Source organism: Lepisosteus platostomus, chromosome 13, assembly GCF_059453375.1.
Source record: "Lepisosteus platostomus isolate fLepPlt1 chromosome 13, fLepPlt1.hap1, whole genome shotgun sequence".
NCBI classification, from domain to species: domain Eukaryota; kingdom Metazoa; phylum Chordata; class Actinopteri; order Semionotiformes; family Lepisosteidae; genus Lepisosteus; species Lepisosteus platostomus.
Genome location: NC_142623.1, coordinates 7,507,535 through 7,523,464, shown reverse-complemented (window position 1 = coordinate 7,523,464; position 15,930 = coordinate 7,507,535). Strand labels below are relative to the sequence as shown.

Sequence of the window (15,930 nt, the reverse complement as noted above, 5' to 3'; positions counted from 1 at the left end):
ATGTGTGTTCTGTAAGGCTGGAAAAAAAACCTCTTACCACATTTATGTTACCTCTATGTAGACAAAGTTGTTTTGGATAGACTTGCAAAATGTAATCTTTAAGCATTTAAATGTGAATGTTAGATTTAAGGAGTTTGTTATTGTGTTTTACTCCGCAATATGTAATATGAGGGGAAAAAACATTTATAATTAATTTGTTAATACTAACGGGTAGATAATCATATTCACAAAACACGTTGGCTCAAACTCTGTCCTTTAATACTTATAAGTTGAGAATGCAATGTTACTTAACATAAAAATAAAGTAACAAAGAAAACAAATCAGAGTTAAAAAAAAGTTTAACTTATTGTCAGATTTGTATTGACCTCCGGCAGCGTATTGATTTGTATGTTTTGCGCACCTATCTTTTCTGCATACATTTGAGGGGAGCTCAGCTTTAGGAAGTTGGGTTTAAAAACCGTTTAAACAGACAATCCCATTTGAAACTGCACAGAACACAATAATAACGATAATTTAAAACCCTGGCTTTGGTATAGTGTTTCAGGCATTCATATTAAGGGAAACAAAGCTTTCACTGGCCCATTATCAAACTTTATTGATAAAAAAAACAGACCAAAAAGAAAAAGAATAATGGACACAGCGCGAGCCTGCGATCTTTCCTCAACCGTCCACACCACAGTTTTTCCCTGGGTCAGAGATTAAATGAAATTTTAACATTCACATTAAATGAATGACCACATACTGAATATGTTAACCCAAATATGTCTCACATTATTATTATTATTATTATTATTATTATTATTATTATTATTATTATTATTGTTGTTGATGATGATGATGATGATGATGATGATGATGATGATGATGATAGGGCCTCCAACACGGCTCTTCCGTATTTTCATACAACAATTTTCTTGCTTCTGTCTGGTTGCTGCTCTCGTCTTTAGAAAGTGTTGGTGGACGGCCGGTGCCCGCCTGCCTGCCAGCAGTCCCACTCAGCGCAGGAAGCGATCCCTTCCCCCGGCGAGTTCGTCAGGAAACGGAACCAAAAGCTTCACTGCCATTAGTGATGGCGGATGTGCACGAAGCGGACGCGATGAAGAATTTCCACGGGGGTTTCGATCGGATAGACGCGGATATGTGCCGCTTCCCATATTGTATCGTGTGGACTCCCATTCCGGTGCTGTCGTGAGTCTCTCTTATTTTACCTCTCTGCGACTGAGGTTTGTAAATGGGCTGGTTCCGCAGGTACCATTTTTGTCATATTGTATCAGTTCAAATCCTGTGCCGAGGTTGTTGGGTAATCGCAGTGTGGGGCCCGTGTCGTTTTTATTATGAGTTACAAAAATGGGCTCCGTTAGTGCTCACTGAGACAAAGCAGCGTTTCGTTGCTGTTGCCGAACTGAAACAGACAGGTATTCGGGGCCAGTAAGGTGTCTTAAATAATTCACAACATCCCCAGACTGACATTCAGGATGCGCGGCTGATGGTGGCTCAGGAACAACACCGCGGATGTAGGTCTTCCTTATTGTCCAAATTTAGGTCTCGACAGCTGATCGTGAAAATAGAATAGCTGAGACAGCGAAGCAAAGTGACCCATTTTTCCAAAACGCGGTGATCTAAAAATCAACTGTCCCACATAAATCATTGTCTCTCCTGTGAGGTCGGAGAAGAAAATGGGGAAAGGCATAAAAACTTCCACTTCCGAGGACTGTGTCTGTAAGCTCTTTTACAAATTTCAGGTTAATATTATGATTATTGTAGCATGAAGCAGTACTTGAGTTTCTTCAATACTATGTGAACTACACCTGTCATCCCATGCAGAGAATCGGGTCCTGCACCTGTTTTTAGCTTGTAAGAGCATATGAATCCGAAGCAAATCGAGCTGTCATGTTGTAGCACTCTTCCTTTTCCTTGCTAAATCTCTGAATTTATTTAGTAGATGTCACAAGTTCATTATGTCCAGGGGCTGTGAGGTGGGTCTGAACGTTAACATCCTTTTCAGTTGACCTAAGTGCCTGGTATTTTCAAAGATTATTTCACTACCAATAGTTACTTTCAGTTCTGGAAGAAGTACACCTGGATTCTATTAAGAACATCAGGAAAATTACAAACGAGAGAAAGGTCATGTGGCCCATTTAGCTTGTTTTTTGGCAGCTATATGATCTGAGGGTCTCATCCAGCCACTTCCTGAAGGAAGCCAGGTTATTGAACAACATGGCTGGTTTGCTTGATCCAGACTCCCACAGCTCTTTGTGTAAAGTTGTATTCCCCCTGCTGTGTCTATGAAATGCACTTCCACTTGCTTTCCATTTACTAGATGCTTTTGACCTTTTGATGCACTATTTTGATGCAAAAGCTTAGCTTGTATAGTATGTGGTTTATTAACATTGTCCACACACAAGATGGACGCTGATTACTTGTTAAATGTTAAATAAAGGCATTTATGCACACTGGACCCAAAGGAGTTTCTGTGTAAAGCTGTCAAAATAAACGAGGACGTGTGCATAAACTACAGGGAGTGGTGTTGTGTGCTAGTCCCAGAATCCCACTCTCACCAGCAGGGTTCATTGTAAGGAATGTGGCTCAGCAGTCATTGCAGGAAGGCTGTGGAGATTAATGTTCATTGGGACCTGCCCTGGAAGCCTGCATGCATATATCCTCCTTCAGGTCACAGTTCAACCCAGCCGCAGGCTGTAAGTCATTAAAAAAACTGGATTACAAGAGTTTGTTTTCCAGTGCCATCTTTGGACACATACACAGGGAGGCTTGCTTTTCTACTAATCTGGGCCAGAAGGGGACGGCTGAGATGGCGCATTGTTGACAGTCTCTGCGCTATCAGGAGTTCTTTACAAGAAGCCAAGTAAAAACTAGGAGAAACAATTTCTGAGTGTGTAAACGTGGAGCCCCAGCGTGTCAGTCTAACTGTCTTTATATAGAGGTGGTGTTTGGGCAGCAGTGTGGAGAGTACTGATTAGGGTTCTGACTCATAACCTGAACGTGAGACACCGCTGTTGTAGTCCTCAGCAAAGTAATTCACCTAATTAAAGCTATGGCACCAAATTCATCTGAAAGTAGTGATGGTACAACTAGGCAGAAGATACAGAATTGCTTGGCCATGCAGGGCCTGATATAGACAGTCATGCAGGTGGCTTCTCTTTGCTCCAGGAGTATAGAAGAGTTCCAGGGAATTCTGGATTCTGCTTTTAGTCTGGTGGAGCACTGTCTTGCCATTGATTCAAATGTGCAGCTGTTCTTAAAGACCCACTTTCTCATCATGCTGTTTTTTTTTGTTCTATTTCAGGTATTTACTGCCTTTCATTGGGCACATGGGAATCTGCACGTCTACTGGTGTGATCCGAGACTTTGCTGGACCTTATTTTGTGTCGGTAAGAAGTGACTGCAGATGTGAGGTTTTGTCCAGTTCTCGAGGATGATACTGTAGGTGGTCGTTCCGGTTGTTGATTTGGCTGTTTCAGGATAAAATACACAGGCGCACAGCAAGTGTGATCAGGTCTCTCTCAAGCCATGAAACATTGTGGTGTTGGTTTGCTGATGCAGAAGCGTTTTTCCCCCAAGTAAAACATTTCCTTTGTTTGCATCATCTGATTTTCTCCAAACATGTGTTTCAAAAAATCCTCAGGTAGTTAACAGATTTATTTCCCCTTCATGGAAAGAAGAACTGATCAATCCAGTTTCTTACAATAGCAGTTCATTCAGAGTAGTAGAGTAGTTTATTGCCATATGCACACGTGCATTGGAATTCTTAACCACGCTGATCTCTCGGGACATACACAGTAAAACAGAAAACACCACACAATGTAGACAGTACATTACAAAGATAATAAATAATAACACGAACAATAATGTGCTGTGGGACATATGTAATAGTGAGAAAGAAAACATGGTAGACCATGTTAAAAGACCATGAGATGTAGACAATGATATGGCCAGCAGCCATATCACCCTGCAACTCACAACTGGCAACCCACTGAAGCTAAGCGAGTGTGAGCCTGGTCAGTACCTGGATGGAGACCTCCTGGGAAAAACTAAGGTTGCTGCTGGAAGAGGTGTTAGTGAGGCCAGCAGGTGGCGCTCACCCTGTGCTCCATGTGGGTCCTAATGCCCCAGGATAGTGATGGGGACACTATACTGTAAACAGGTGCTGTCCTTTGGTTGAGACGTAAAACCGAGGTCCTGACTCTCTGTGGTCATTAAAAATCCCAGGGCGTTTCTCGAAAAGAGTAGGGGTGTAACCCCGGTGTCCTGGCCAAATTTCCCATTGGCCCTTACCAATCATGGCCTCCTAATAATCCCCCTCTATGAATTGGCTACATTACTCTGCTCTCCTCCCCACTAATAGCTGATGTGTGGTGAGCGTTCTGGCGCACTATGGTTGCCGTCGCATCATCCAGGTGGATGCTGCACATTGGTGGTGGTGGAGGGGAGTCCCCATTACCTGTAAAGTGCTTTGAGTGGAGTGTACAGAAAAGCGCTATATAACTATAAGCAATTATTAATTAGAATTATTATTAATTATTAAAAAGTTCATAGTGCAGGTGTGTATTGAGTCTGCTGTTGAGGATACGTACTGCAGAGGGATAGAAGCTGTTCTTAAGTCTAGTGCTTAAGCATGGGTGAGAGCAGTTTGTGGCCGGGATGGTTGTTTGAGTGAAATGTCAGTTGCCTTTCTGGAACATTTACCAGTATAACCTATATAACCTATAAAAAAAAAACCTTTTTGTTTTACAGGAAGACAACATGGCCTTTGGGAAACCCACGAAGTAAGAGTGTTAATCTAGATTTGGGGTAGATTGCATTGGGAGGTGGGGTCACAGTTGTTCATGGCACTGGGTAACATCTCGATATTGTGGTTGGCCAGGCAGAGGGAGTTAATAGTAAAAACAAAATCAAACTATAACGGATCCCCCTGGTGCTGCAATCTTACCAGAAAAGTAAGCAGTCAGAAAATGAATGGGTGGAAATTCTCCGGGTTCTCTGGTAGTATGTACTTGATGCGAGTTCTGTTGCTGGCCTTGAGGAGCTGCCGCAGTGCAGTATGATTCGGCCGTGTGTTGACTTGTGCCGTTTGTCCTGTCCTTTGCTCAGGTACTGGAAGTTAAATGTGAACAAGGTGTACGCTGGCGGGTCCAGCGCCTGGGACACGGCTGTTCACGATGCCTCTGAGGAGTACAAGCACAGAATGGTGAGGAGCGGCTCGTGTTACTCTGGAGGAGCCACGCGGAGGTGGATGCTGGGATGGATCTTTTCTTTGTGGAGCTCCTGATTGGCCGAAGGAGCCGGTGAAGGCCCTGGCTCCGAGCTTGTTGGGTTGGGCTCTGTGGCTCAGGCGTGGCAGGTCTGAGCTTGGGGGGGTCTCTCTGCGACTGGGATTCCAGGAAATCAGAAGATATTTAGAAACTCCTCTGCACTTTCTCACAGCAGTATAATTTAAAGCGGAAAAAAAAAGTCGCTCAAAATCAAAGGCTACTTAAAGATGGAACCCAGTTTTCAGGATTCAGAGTAAAATGTTTTCAGACCGGTCTGCATTCTTGTAGACTGTAGAAAAAATACATTGCACGTTTGGGAAGACTTTAAGATTTGAAAAAGATTAGATTCAGTTTTAAAAAGCTCTGTTTTTTTAGTTTTAGTCACGCATCATCTTTTCACCAGCTCAAACCACTGCAGTGTAGCTGTAGCTGCTCCTCCCACGATCATGAATCTCCCTGTCTTTCATTTCCAGCATAACCTGTGCTGTGACAACTGCCATTCACACGTGGCCATGGCCCTGAACCTGATGCGCTATGACAACAGCACCTCCTGGAACATGGTGAAGCTGTGCATCCTGTTCACAATCTACAGCAAGCACATCAGGTAGGAGCTTGCCCCCCTCGCCTCGCTCGCCTCGCCTGTTACAGTGGCACATTACAGAAGCACACTGCATTTCCTGCTTTCATTTTTTTATTGCTTCTCAGGTTTTGTATTTTGCCCTTGTATTTTGTATTGCATGTATTGATATTTATTTGACTGACTCTTTTATCCAAAAGTAAAAGTACTGCTTATTCTGAATAATTTAATAAAACCTTCCAGGTGAAGAATTTTGCTCAAGGGTACAATTGCTGTGTCACCTGGGATTTGGACCCACAACCTTCCAGTTACGTGTCCAGAACCTTAATATACCTCTGCACTCCTATATATATAGGAAACCCCTATAATACAGTTGTTACAAACACGTATTATAATAAAGTACCTTATTTTTATAATAGACCACAAAGAACGTGGAACTGGTTTTAATGTTTTTGTTTTTTAGAAGTATAAAAATTAGCAAAAGTTCAAAATCAATTATATGAAGGCAAAAAAAATTAAGATGACTTGTGATATGATACTATGTTATAGTTAGGCTGAGAAGCTCATCTGTTTAATACAGTAACATTCAATTAATAAACTTTAGTCCATATCAGGTGTTTTTACATTTAAAACTACCGCAATCTCAGATCAATTTATTTTGTACTGTGAATACAAAATATTTTTTGGTTTCTTTGCTCTTATCTAGTGCTAAAGGGAAATGATGACTCAAACTGAAGCTCATCTCTTCTGCAAGTAATTTGTTTATAATCATCGTAATTCATTCCAGGGTGTGGATACAAAAATTGTGATTTCAGGTAGCTAAGCAGCTGATAAGCAGCTAAGCAGGAAGAATTCAAGGAAGGACAGTTATATGGTACATTTTTTAATTTTATTTAGGTGAATTCTAAAATGAGCAACAGAAAATCAGAATATGATAAATGTATTTCCAAGGTACTCGGTTCATTTGTTTTTAAAATCATTAGAGGAAAGATATTTTAGCGCACTGATGCTGCAGCTCCGGATAAATGAGTTTGATCCTCACTTCATCACAGAGCCTTGATGTTGTCTTTTGTCAGAAGAAATAATAAGTGGTTAGCCTTGTCTTTTCAGGATGTAGGTCGGTAGGAGACGTGTGAAAATATACAGAGCAACAAGACCAGCCTTGGGGAAAGCTGGTATATTAGTCCTGTGTGTCCTTTGCTGTCTGCAGTCACAGGCGGTAGATGACGAATGAGGTGCTCTGTTTCCCAGGGAGCAGCCAGCCTACTGTTGGTACTATACCAGCGACCTTGTGACCCTGGTGCATTCACACTGGACACGCTAGGTGTGCTTTCGTGCAGCTGTTGCAGCTGTGCCCCTCTCAGCTAACTCATGTTGCACCAAAGTCTGAGCACATTCAATAAAAAATTGCCTTTCGGGGAAAAAAATAATTTTCTTCTGGGGTAAAAATATTGGGCAGCATGTTGGTACAGTGGTTAGCATTGAGGTCCTGGGTTCAATCCCTGAGGTGCTATCTGTGTGGAGTTCAAATGTTCTCCCCTTGTTCACTTGGGTTTTCTCCCAGAGTCCCCAGACATACTGGTAGGTTAATTGGCCCTGGTGTGAGTGTGTGTCTGCCCTGTGATGGACTGGTGTCCCATCCAGTGTGTGTCCTACCTTGCATCCACTGCTTGCCTGGGTGTGCTCCTGTGCCCTGTGGCCCTGAATTGGGTAAAGCAGTGTAGAAAATGGGTGAAAGCAAAAAAAAATATCTTTTACCACCTGCTTTTAACTGGGTTTGTGTTCTGCTTTTAATAATGAGAACGTCTATCATTGGGCTTCTACAGTCTAGACTAGAGAAGAGTTGGGCTTATCCAGCGCTCTCTGAATCTTCAGCTCTGATAGGGTTAGGTCACAGCCCAGTCTCGTGTTCCTGCTCCACATTCTAAAAAACAAGCTTATCCTTTTCCTGTAGATGGAAGACAAGAACAATTACAATGGAGTGGAGGCTATTCGGTCCAGCTAGCTTGTTTGGTGCTTATTAACAAATTGATTGAAGGATCTCATCCAGCCCTTTCTAGAAAGAAGGCCGGATATCAACTTCAACAACATGCCTGGGCAGTTAATTCCTTAAGCCCACGCCCCCTCTGTGTAAAGAACTGTCTCCTGCTCTGGGGTCTTAATGCACTTCCACGCAGTTTCTGCCTGTGTCCTCTGGTTCGTGTTTCACTGTTCATTCTGAAACACAGAGAGAAAAGGCTCTTGGGACAGATGTTCAGCTGAGCTTGTGAGAACAAGTTTCCTTTTTTTCTGAAATCAATTGTCAGTGTTGAGGGAGATGGGGACATTTTAACATGTAAGAGATTTTCTTTATGTAACTGTTGTTTATTCCAGGAAACGTGCTCACAAATGAGAAAGGCACACAGGATGAAAGGTGGCCTTTTATTTAAACCACTTTTATTTATCACTGTGGACATTTAGAGCCAAGCCACCAGTACCTTTAGTGGGTTCAGAGTCAGTTAAATTGTGCATGTGGGAAACTGCTCTGGATCATCGTGTGGGAACAGGTGAGATTAAAGCTCACTTTGGAAAACCCCTGTGACATCACGGGTAAAATATTAGGGATTCTTGTGGCTAAACCGCAGTGTTTTAAAAGGTGTTTTGAAGCTACACCTTGTGTACCACACCAGAACTGTTACAGCGTCTGTGCTGGAGGGAGGGAGCATTTAAAAGCTTTTTAAAATAGGCCAGTGATGACAAGAGTGCATATGTCAGCTGCTTGGCTCTACAGCTATACTGTGCAGCACCTTTCCGATAGGTGGCTGTGATGAACTGCTTACAGCTTCTAGACCTGTAGCTGTTTGTGTATGGATTCTGACGTGGTTTATGTTTTTAAACCCTTTTAGTTGTGTCAGTTTTCTGAAAACCTGGCTGCCCTTCGTGCTTGTGCTGGGGATTGTCCTGACTGTGGCCTTGGCTCTGAACATGCGGTGAGGAGGGGGCAGCTCTTGACACTGAAGGTGGGACAGCAGGCCTGGCTCATGTGGAATGCAAACCGAACACACGACGGCCTTCCTGTAGCTGAAGACCCCTCTCCGGACGTGGCATTGTAACCCATCTCTGCGCTTTCCAGCGTTGTACTCTCGGTTGGATTTCCTTTTCCTTTTTTGTTAAAGCAGTCTCTTACTAACGGAAGCTGAAGAGGAAAGAAAACAAAGGCAGACGAGCGAGATGTAAGTTGCAGCGGTGGGGGTGGTTTGTGCAGTCTGGACTTGGGGATTGCATTCCCTTCAACAGTGGCGGAAGGGATTCGACTCCCAGATTGTCCCGTGATGCACGCCTGAGCTGTGGAGCAGGGTGGGCGGACAGGCTGGGAATGGGAATGGGACAAAGGGGTGGGGGGGTAGGTGGAAGAGCCTGATCAATCAGAGCAAGTGAATGATTTGCCCTCCGCCAGCAAGGATGAGCCAGGCCCCCTGTGTAACAAGCTTCTCCATTATCTTCTCGCTTCCTGGGTTTTGTCATTATCTGGATCATCTGCCTCAGAACTACATCTGTTGTCAGACACACTGTACTTTCTCCTGTTTTTTCTTGGGCGGGAGCCAGTCAATTTTATCTAATAGTTCTGTTTTATTTGTCCTCCCTCTGCAGGATGCATTATTTTGTTTGATTGCTCACCTGTGGTTTACTCTGTATTATTTGACTTTTCAGGACACATGATTCTGGGGTGCGACAATATCTAAACAACAAAGAAGTGAAACATCTCGTCAGAACTGAGTAGCTGAAGTATCTGTTCTAGTTACCAGAGTCCCTGCAGGCATATGATAGTTGGTGTTAAGTGCTGTGTAAAATTCACTCTAAACCAAAAGCTTAATAATTGCAGCTGAATTGCACTGTAACATCTGGGATGCTTCTTGTGTGTTTATTCCTGACAGCCTTTAAGGATATTGTTGGCATCTTGAGATGCATATGACTTTCTTGTCTTGCAGGTTCAATATTTCAATATTAATTCACACTTTGAATATAAAAAATATTTAAATAAAAAAAATTTCATACCTATTTTAAAGCTTGGAAATATCCAAGTCTTAATACTGGCCATGGTCTAATGTAGCAGAGAGTCTTGTCTTTGGTCTTTCCCCTCATTTTCAGTTTTCCTCCCCTTCAAGGGAAAACAGTTCTGGACTAATGTTGTAGATTCTAGAATTCAGAATCCTCATGATTTCAAGGTGCAAAAGTAAAATACCAATGTGCTTTGTAAATATGCCAATCGAAAAGGACATAAGGAAATTCACCAAAGAGAAATTTACAGCAGAGAAAATCTTTCTAACAGCCAGAACTGTCTAAAATACATTTGCACTTACAAGCTAATTAAATGTTAGTAGCGTATTTATCCAGCAATATACTGTTTGTATGCTAAAATAATACTCTCTATCTGCCAAAAAGAAACACATAAAGGTGAAATAGTCCAGTTTGTTTTTTGTTTTCAGATGTCTTTGCAAATTTTTTTTTTTTTTGGTAGCTTTAACCCCAGCACACTTCATTTCAACCGTTCTGGAACACACACAAAAAAAATTACTTCCCATTTCATAAAGCTGGCTCTGCACTTACAAGCCTTTGAATATATTGCATCTTGCAAATGTCTGTATTGTTTTGAAATTAGACTACTGCAAACCCAAAACAGACAGTTGGCAGCACTTATCTCTCCAGCCCTGGAAAGCTGTATGCACAACCTGTCTCTGCCTGCTGTACAGTCAGAGTCCTGTACACCTATTAGAACACTTTACTTCCACAAACTTCATTTTTCAAATATCTTTTCACAAATTTGCATTTAAAGGTTGCTTAAATTGAAATTGGGCAGCAGCTTGCAGTGGTAGACATTGCTGCCTCACAGTGCTGGGGTTTAATTCCTGAGCTGGGGTGCTATCTGCATGAACTTCTTAGCTGTGTAGGTTAATTGGCTCCTAGGAAGATTAGCCCTAGTGTGAGTGTGTGTGCATGTCTGCCCTGTGATGGATTGGCGTCCTGTCCAGGGTGTACCCTGCTTTATGCCCGCTGCTTCCCAGGACAGGGTCCGACTCCCCAATATCCATGAACTGGAAGAAGTGGTTAGAAAAGGGATGAATAAATTAAAATAGTCTAAGCAGTCCAGTTCAGTTCCACAACTGCAGAAAAGGGAATCTCTTAATCCCACTTAGTAACAGAAGAGCATAAGAAGCTTCTTGATGAAAACTATTCTTTGTTATGTTGAGAGCAAGCAGGTTTAAAATGTGAATGTAAGATTTTTGAAGGATGTTCTAGGATTTATTTTGGGGTGGTGCTCTTTGGCCAAAGTGGCACTCCCCGAGTTCTTGCACACTGGAGTCGGAGAAGAGGCCTGTTGCTAAGGTACTGTGGTCTCAGTGACAGATTTAATCCCTTCATTGTTGGTGGAATTGAACAAAAAGCTGACCTTCACTTTCACTGCCAAGCAACCAAAAGCAGCAGGTAGTGCCTTGGAAGTATGGCCTAAAAACCGCTAAGGAGGAGTTGTGATAATGCCTTCCCTTTGTTTCCACCTTCAGATGCCCTGTCGAATGTTGTGTTTTTCTGTTCGGTGCCGCTTGTTTCAGGGTTGAAATGAATGATTTTGGATTTTCCTTCTTGGGCCACTGACCATTAAAAAAATCTGACGCTTGAATCCCACACTAATATTCACTTAGGTTTGCATAAAGAGCAATAATAACCAAGCTACTAATGATGATAACAGAAGTCGTTTCCCCGTGTTACCTTATGTCTGATCAGCCGACCTATCTTTCCTTTTTTTTGGAGAGCACCTGTTCCCCGGTGAGCACCATCCCAAAGTGCTTAATGGGATGCATTTACTGATTGAAGCAGTGCAGTCACCATCATCAGGTTTCAATGGAAATTGAGCTTGTCTAACTAATAGAATGACATATTTTACTTTATTCTTTAGAGTAATAGGAATATATGTTCTTGGTGTAATTGGGGATGTCAGGCTTTCCAAAATAAATCTCGCTCAAAGATTTATTTTAAATAAAACGTGGTCTAATTCTTATTAGTGTGCTTCCATGTTGGTGGGCATATTGGGCAGACGTCTGCACCCTGACGTTTCCTTGTACAGTGACCATGCCGGCTTTGAGCCCCTGATGTTTAATGTCTTGATCATTTGTAGTGGTAATTGAGGGGTCAAGGAAATCATTTTAAATGGGTTTAGAGATGATCGTGGGAAGTACATTCAAACAGAAAATAAAGGAACAAGCAGCGTTTACCTCTGTGCTGACAAGTGAAAAGAATGAAGGGGAAAATGTCATTTTGGCTGTGGGGCTATCAGTACATCTGAACTGAAGAGAGCTTCACAGCTGAAACGCTTCTCTTCCTTTTTACTTTTCAGGGTGAAATTAACCTCTGCATGTTCCCAATCTAAATTGTAGATACTCCTCTCGGTGTTTGACAGCTTTTCTGATCTTTTAAATAATTCTTCCCGTTTCTATATATTTCAAGTGGTGAGTAATGATAGCAGAGTGCATCTTCCCCCAGTATCCTACAGGATCCTGTAGATGTTGTTAGCTGTGTGTCATAGCGCGTAGGAGGGTGTTGTGTGGATTCTTTTACAATCGAAGTCTCAGAACTCTTCCTGCAGAAGCAGAGGTAAAATACAATCAACAATGCAGCAGTACAAGGCAACAACTCCTGCAGCATAGAGAAACAGAGGATGTCTGTAAAATATAGTTGCGCTTGGTAACATTTTCCTACTGTGTTCTGAGATCCTCAAAAAGTACAATAAGGTGGTTGAAATTAAATAAGCTTTCTTGTATAGCTCTGTTGCGGATGTGATCATTCTCCTATTTTTGTAAGAAATGAATAAAGGATTGTGAATGTAATTGGGCGAGTTGAATATTCTTGACTACTCCCTGTACAGCAAGTGTTGGTGTTCATGTCAGAGAAGCTGGCTCGCATCTGTCATGGTTTTCATTTCCAAGCAGCAAACAAGACTTTGTAGTGACTCCTGGCATGTAGATCGCAAAACATAAGGCATGTTACAAATGAGGGTAGGCCCTTCACCTCATCTAGTCAGCAGATAGCTAGTGGCTAAAGCACTTTCATCTCTTCTAGCCCTGTCCTGAAGGCAGCCAGGATATCGGCTTCAACAGCATGGCTGAAGAGCTTCCAGATCCTTTCCACCCTCTGTGGCAAAGATAATTGGTCTCCTCTTCTGAGGTTTCACTCTGCTCTGCCCTTTAGTGCCCATTTTCCTGTGTTCGTGTTTGGCTGTGGGCTCTGCGGAAGTCCAGTGGGAAGGCTTTGTCCACTCCCTTGGGGATTTCAAATGCTTGAATCGGGTTGAACCGAGGTGGATCTTTGTTCGCCCTGAGCAAACTTCAGTTTCATGGGTTGCAAACCTACCGGTATTGTTTTTCTAAATATATTGCACTGAGGAAAGTTGGTAAAGGCTTCAGTTCTCCCTCTTCTTTTTGCCTCCTTTTTTTCAACAGCATGTATCCTGTTTGTATGTATGCGTTAGGAATGTGTTGGGCTCTTTAAGTGCTTTCTTGAGAAAGCACTGCTACAGGGTGACTCTTCTGTGCTGTGTTCAGATCTGGGTGTGGGGTTTTAAACTGAAATTCATTTACACTGGCGCTGATGAGATCTAGGTTTATTCAGCCCTCTTTATAAAAATACTTTTTGGATTTTATGCCGAGCAGTGCTTGTTAAGAGGCAGTCTTTTTTTTATTGATAGCCGATTTTGGATCATTACGAATGCATTTGTTTCAAGGCCTGACTGGGTAATCACGTTCAACTGGCTGAACACTGCCAGGCTCTGCTGGGTACTGCCTGAGGGACAGGTGGTTGTTGGTGGAATTGAAACCTTTCCTCTTCCTGGTACTTAAGCTTTTCAGTCTTGAGTTCAGTTTTCTTCAGTTATTTTCAGCTCAAACCATACAGGATCATAAAATCTTATTCTGGTCATGTAAAACGTTTCCTATAAATGTTAATACATTAAATGTTAATACAATTTACGGCAAATTGATCCAGTACATCGAGTCAGTTCTGTGCAGTCCTTCCCTAAATTCCTGTTTAGACGATGAACCGTAAGAAAGCTGCTGCCAGGCTGGAAATAAATCGTCACTGAGCATGGCGTTCGTACAGGATGTCCCGAGACAGTACCTCGCACTCCTGGTGAGGGGGGGGGTGTGACTCACGCTTAGGCTGTGAAGGCTGAGCTGTGAAATATCGGCAGGTTGATTTAAGATCCAATAATATCCTTTTCCAAGAGCCAAGTGTTCGTTATTCAGAACCACTGGCATTCAGGATCCTGGAGTCTGGCCGCTGGAATGCAGAACCCTGCAGTAAACTGACAAGGCCGTCCTTAAAGATCACCAAGAAACCCGTGTCTTTGAAGTGATCAGACTACAGCTCGGACACCTCCACCCTGGGTAGTGCTGGGTTGTTCTGTATTCATGTCTATCTGAACTAAATCATATGAGCACAAGTAAGAAATTGTACCTTTCCCTTTTCACCTTGCTGTACTTGAACTGAAATGATACCAGGTTCCGTTTTGCAATAGTTTATGAGCAATAGATTGATGATCTGTGAATATGTCAATAGAGATGTTTACTTGAGAAGTGCTCCCCTTTTTTAAGCGTGTTTTTAGTGATGGTAATATGACGGGCAACGGGAGTATAATAATAGGTATCGGTTCTAAATATGTTGCGGCTCAAATCATACAGTTGATCATTATTTTATTTAGCGTGTCTTCGTTTCGCATTTGGAAAATAACTGCGAACCTTTTCATGTTCTGCTTTTACATTCTCTTGGTCAGAAAACGTTCACATCGTTTCATGATAATTCAATACTTCAAGAACTGGAAAAAGAAGTCGGTAGTGTTTGATCTAGAATCGGAGACAAGGACTGAAAATTGTAAACAGTCATCACATAGCTAGTCAGGAAAAATCGTGAATTCTCTTATCTTTCTGGGGTTTCTCTCTCTTGTGTGGGAGCCGCGGTAGGAGCAGAATAGTTTTAATATGACTTGTGTGAAAGGCCATAGACTATTTTCTGTCTTTATCATAATTGACACGTAGCTGTCAAAAGCTTGTCTGCTTTGATTCATTTCCTATTCTCTTTGCGATCTCGGTGGAGTTTAACCGGGCTGTAGGAGGTAGTATCGTGGCAGGAGCCCAGTCTGTGATCTTTCCTCGCGTTAGCCAACATGAAAGAGATGCAGAGCGCCAAAACGTTTGTTAACTTGTTAGCTCAAAGGGGCGCCCGCTGTTTTCTTGACACCACTGCCTCCTGTCATTTTTTTTTAACATTCAAGACGCAGAAGGTGTTTGAATTGCTAATACTGTAGGGGACAAAGTGCGTTATTTACATAGTGTTAATGAGTGCGCCTTTTCGTGCTTATCTGATTTTTAGTACTGAATCGGAAAGCATGAAATACTTCTACCGTTTGCTAACTTTTAGTAGACGACGCTCTCACTAATACGTTCTCACAGTTTCTTGGTACAAGAAGTCATTGACAAAATACGCTAACTATACGTACATTTTCTGCCTTTAAAACTTAAGAATTCCTACACCAGAGCGGAGTAAGAAACCAGCGTGCACCCAAAAAATCCCATTTTAAATGGGACTAAATGATCTTCCGGTGGATCCACCAGTTCTCATAATGATGTTTTCAGTGGATTACAGAGGGATCATGATACAAAGCCGCAGACTGTCAGATCATTATTTTCACAAGAGCACCCTTATACTACCAGATTCTGTTTTTATTTAGCAAAGCCACATCTCCAGCTTTACGAAACCGAGGAGTCTCCCCAGGTACCAAGGTCTGTGTCTCGACTCACTGAATATTAATATAAATTTATTATCCAACGGCATCTTGGAAAATAGCTCAAACGCTATTATTGCATTGTCTTTTATTATTATTATTATTATTTTATTATTATTATTATTATTATTATTATTATTATTATTATTATTATTATTATTATTATTATTATTATTATTATTATTAAATTATATGGAGTTCCACGGATCACGATATCGGTACACTGTTGAAGATCAGGGATGAAAAGTTTTACTTTTTCGGTTGAATTTCTTGTA

The 15,930-nt window shown here is 42.0% G+C and overlaps 1 protein-coding gene across 2 annotated transcripts; it reads left to right on the top strand.

Annotated features, from left to right (window-relative positions):
- Positions 1-972: 972 nt before the first annotated feature.
- On the top strand, positions 973-12,707 carry LOC148649771 (transmembrane protein 222-like). 2 transcript variants are annotated; one of them, XM_088602886.1, is made up of 6 exons: positions 973-1,188; positions 3,305-3,389; positions 4,753-4,784; positions 5,110-5,206; positions 5,744-5,874; positions 8,733-12,707. In XM_088602886.1, exons 1-6 carry the CDS (start codon positions 1,070-1,072, stop codon positions 8,818-8,820), a joined length of 552 nt encoding a protein of 183 aa, XP_088459012.1. In that variant the 5' UTR covers positions 973-1,069; the 3' UTR covers positions 8,821-12,707. The 2 variants fall into 2 exon arrangements, with proteins under 2 accessions (XP_088459012.1, XP_088459013.1); XM_088602887.1 differs by having other exon boundaries at positions 1,125-1,248.
- Positions 12,708-15,930: the final 3,223 nt, after the last annotated feature.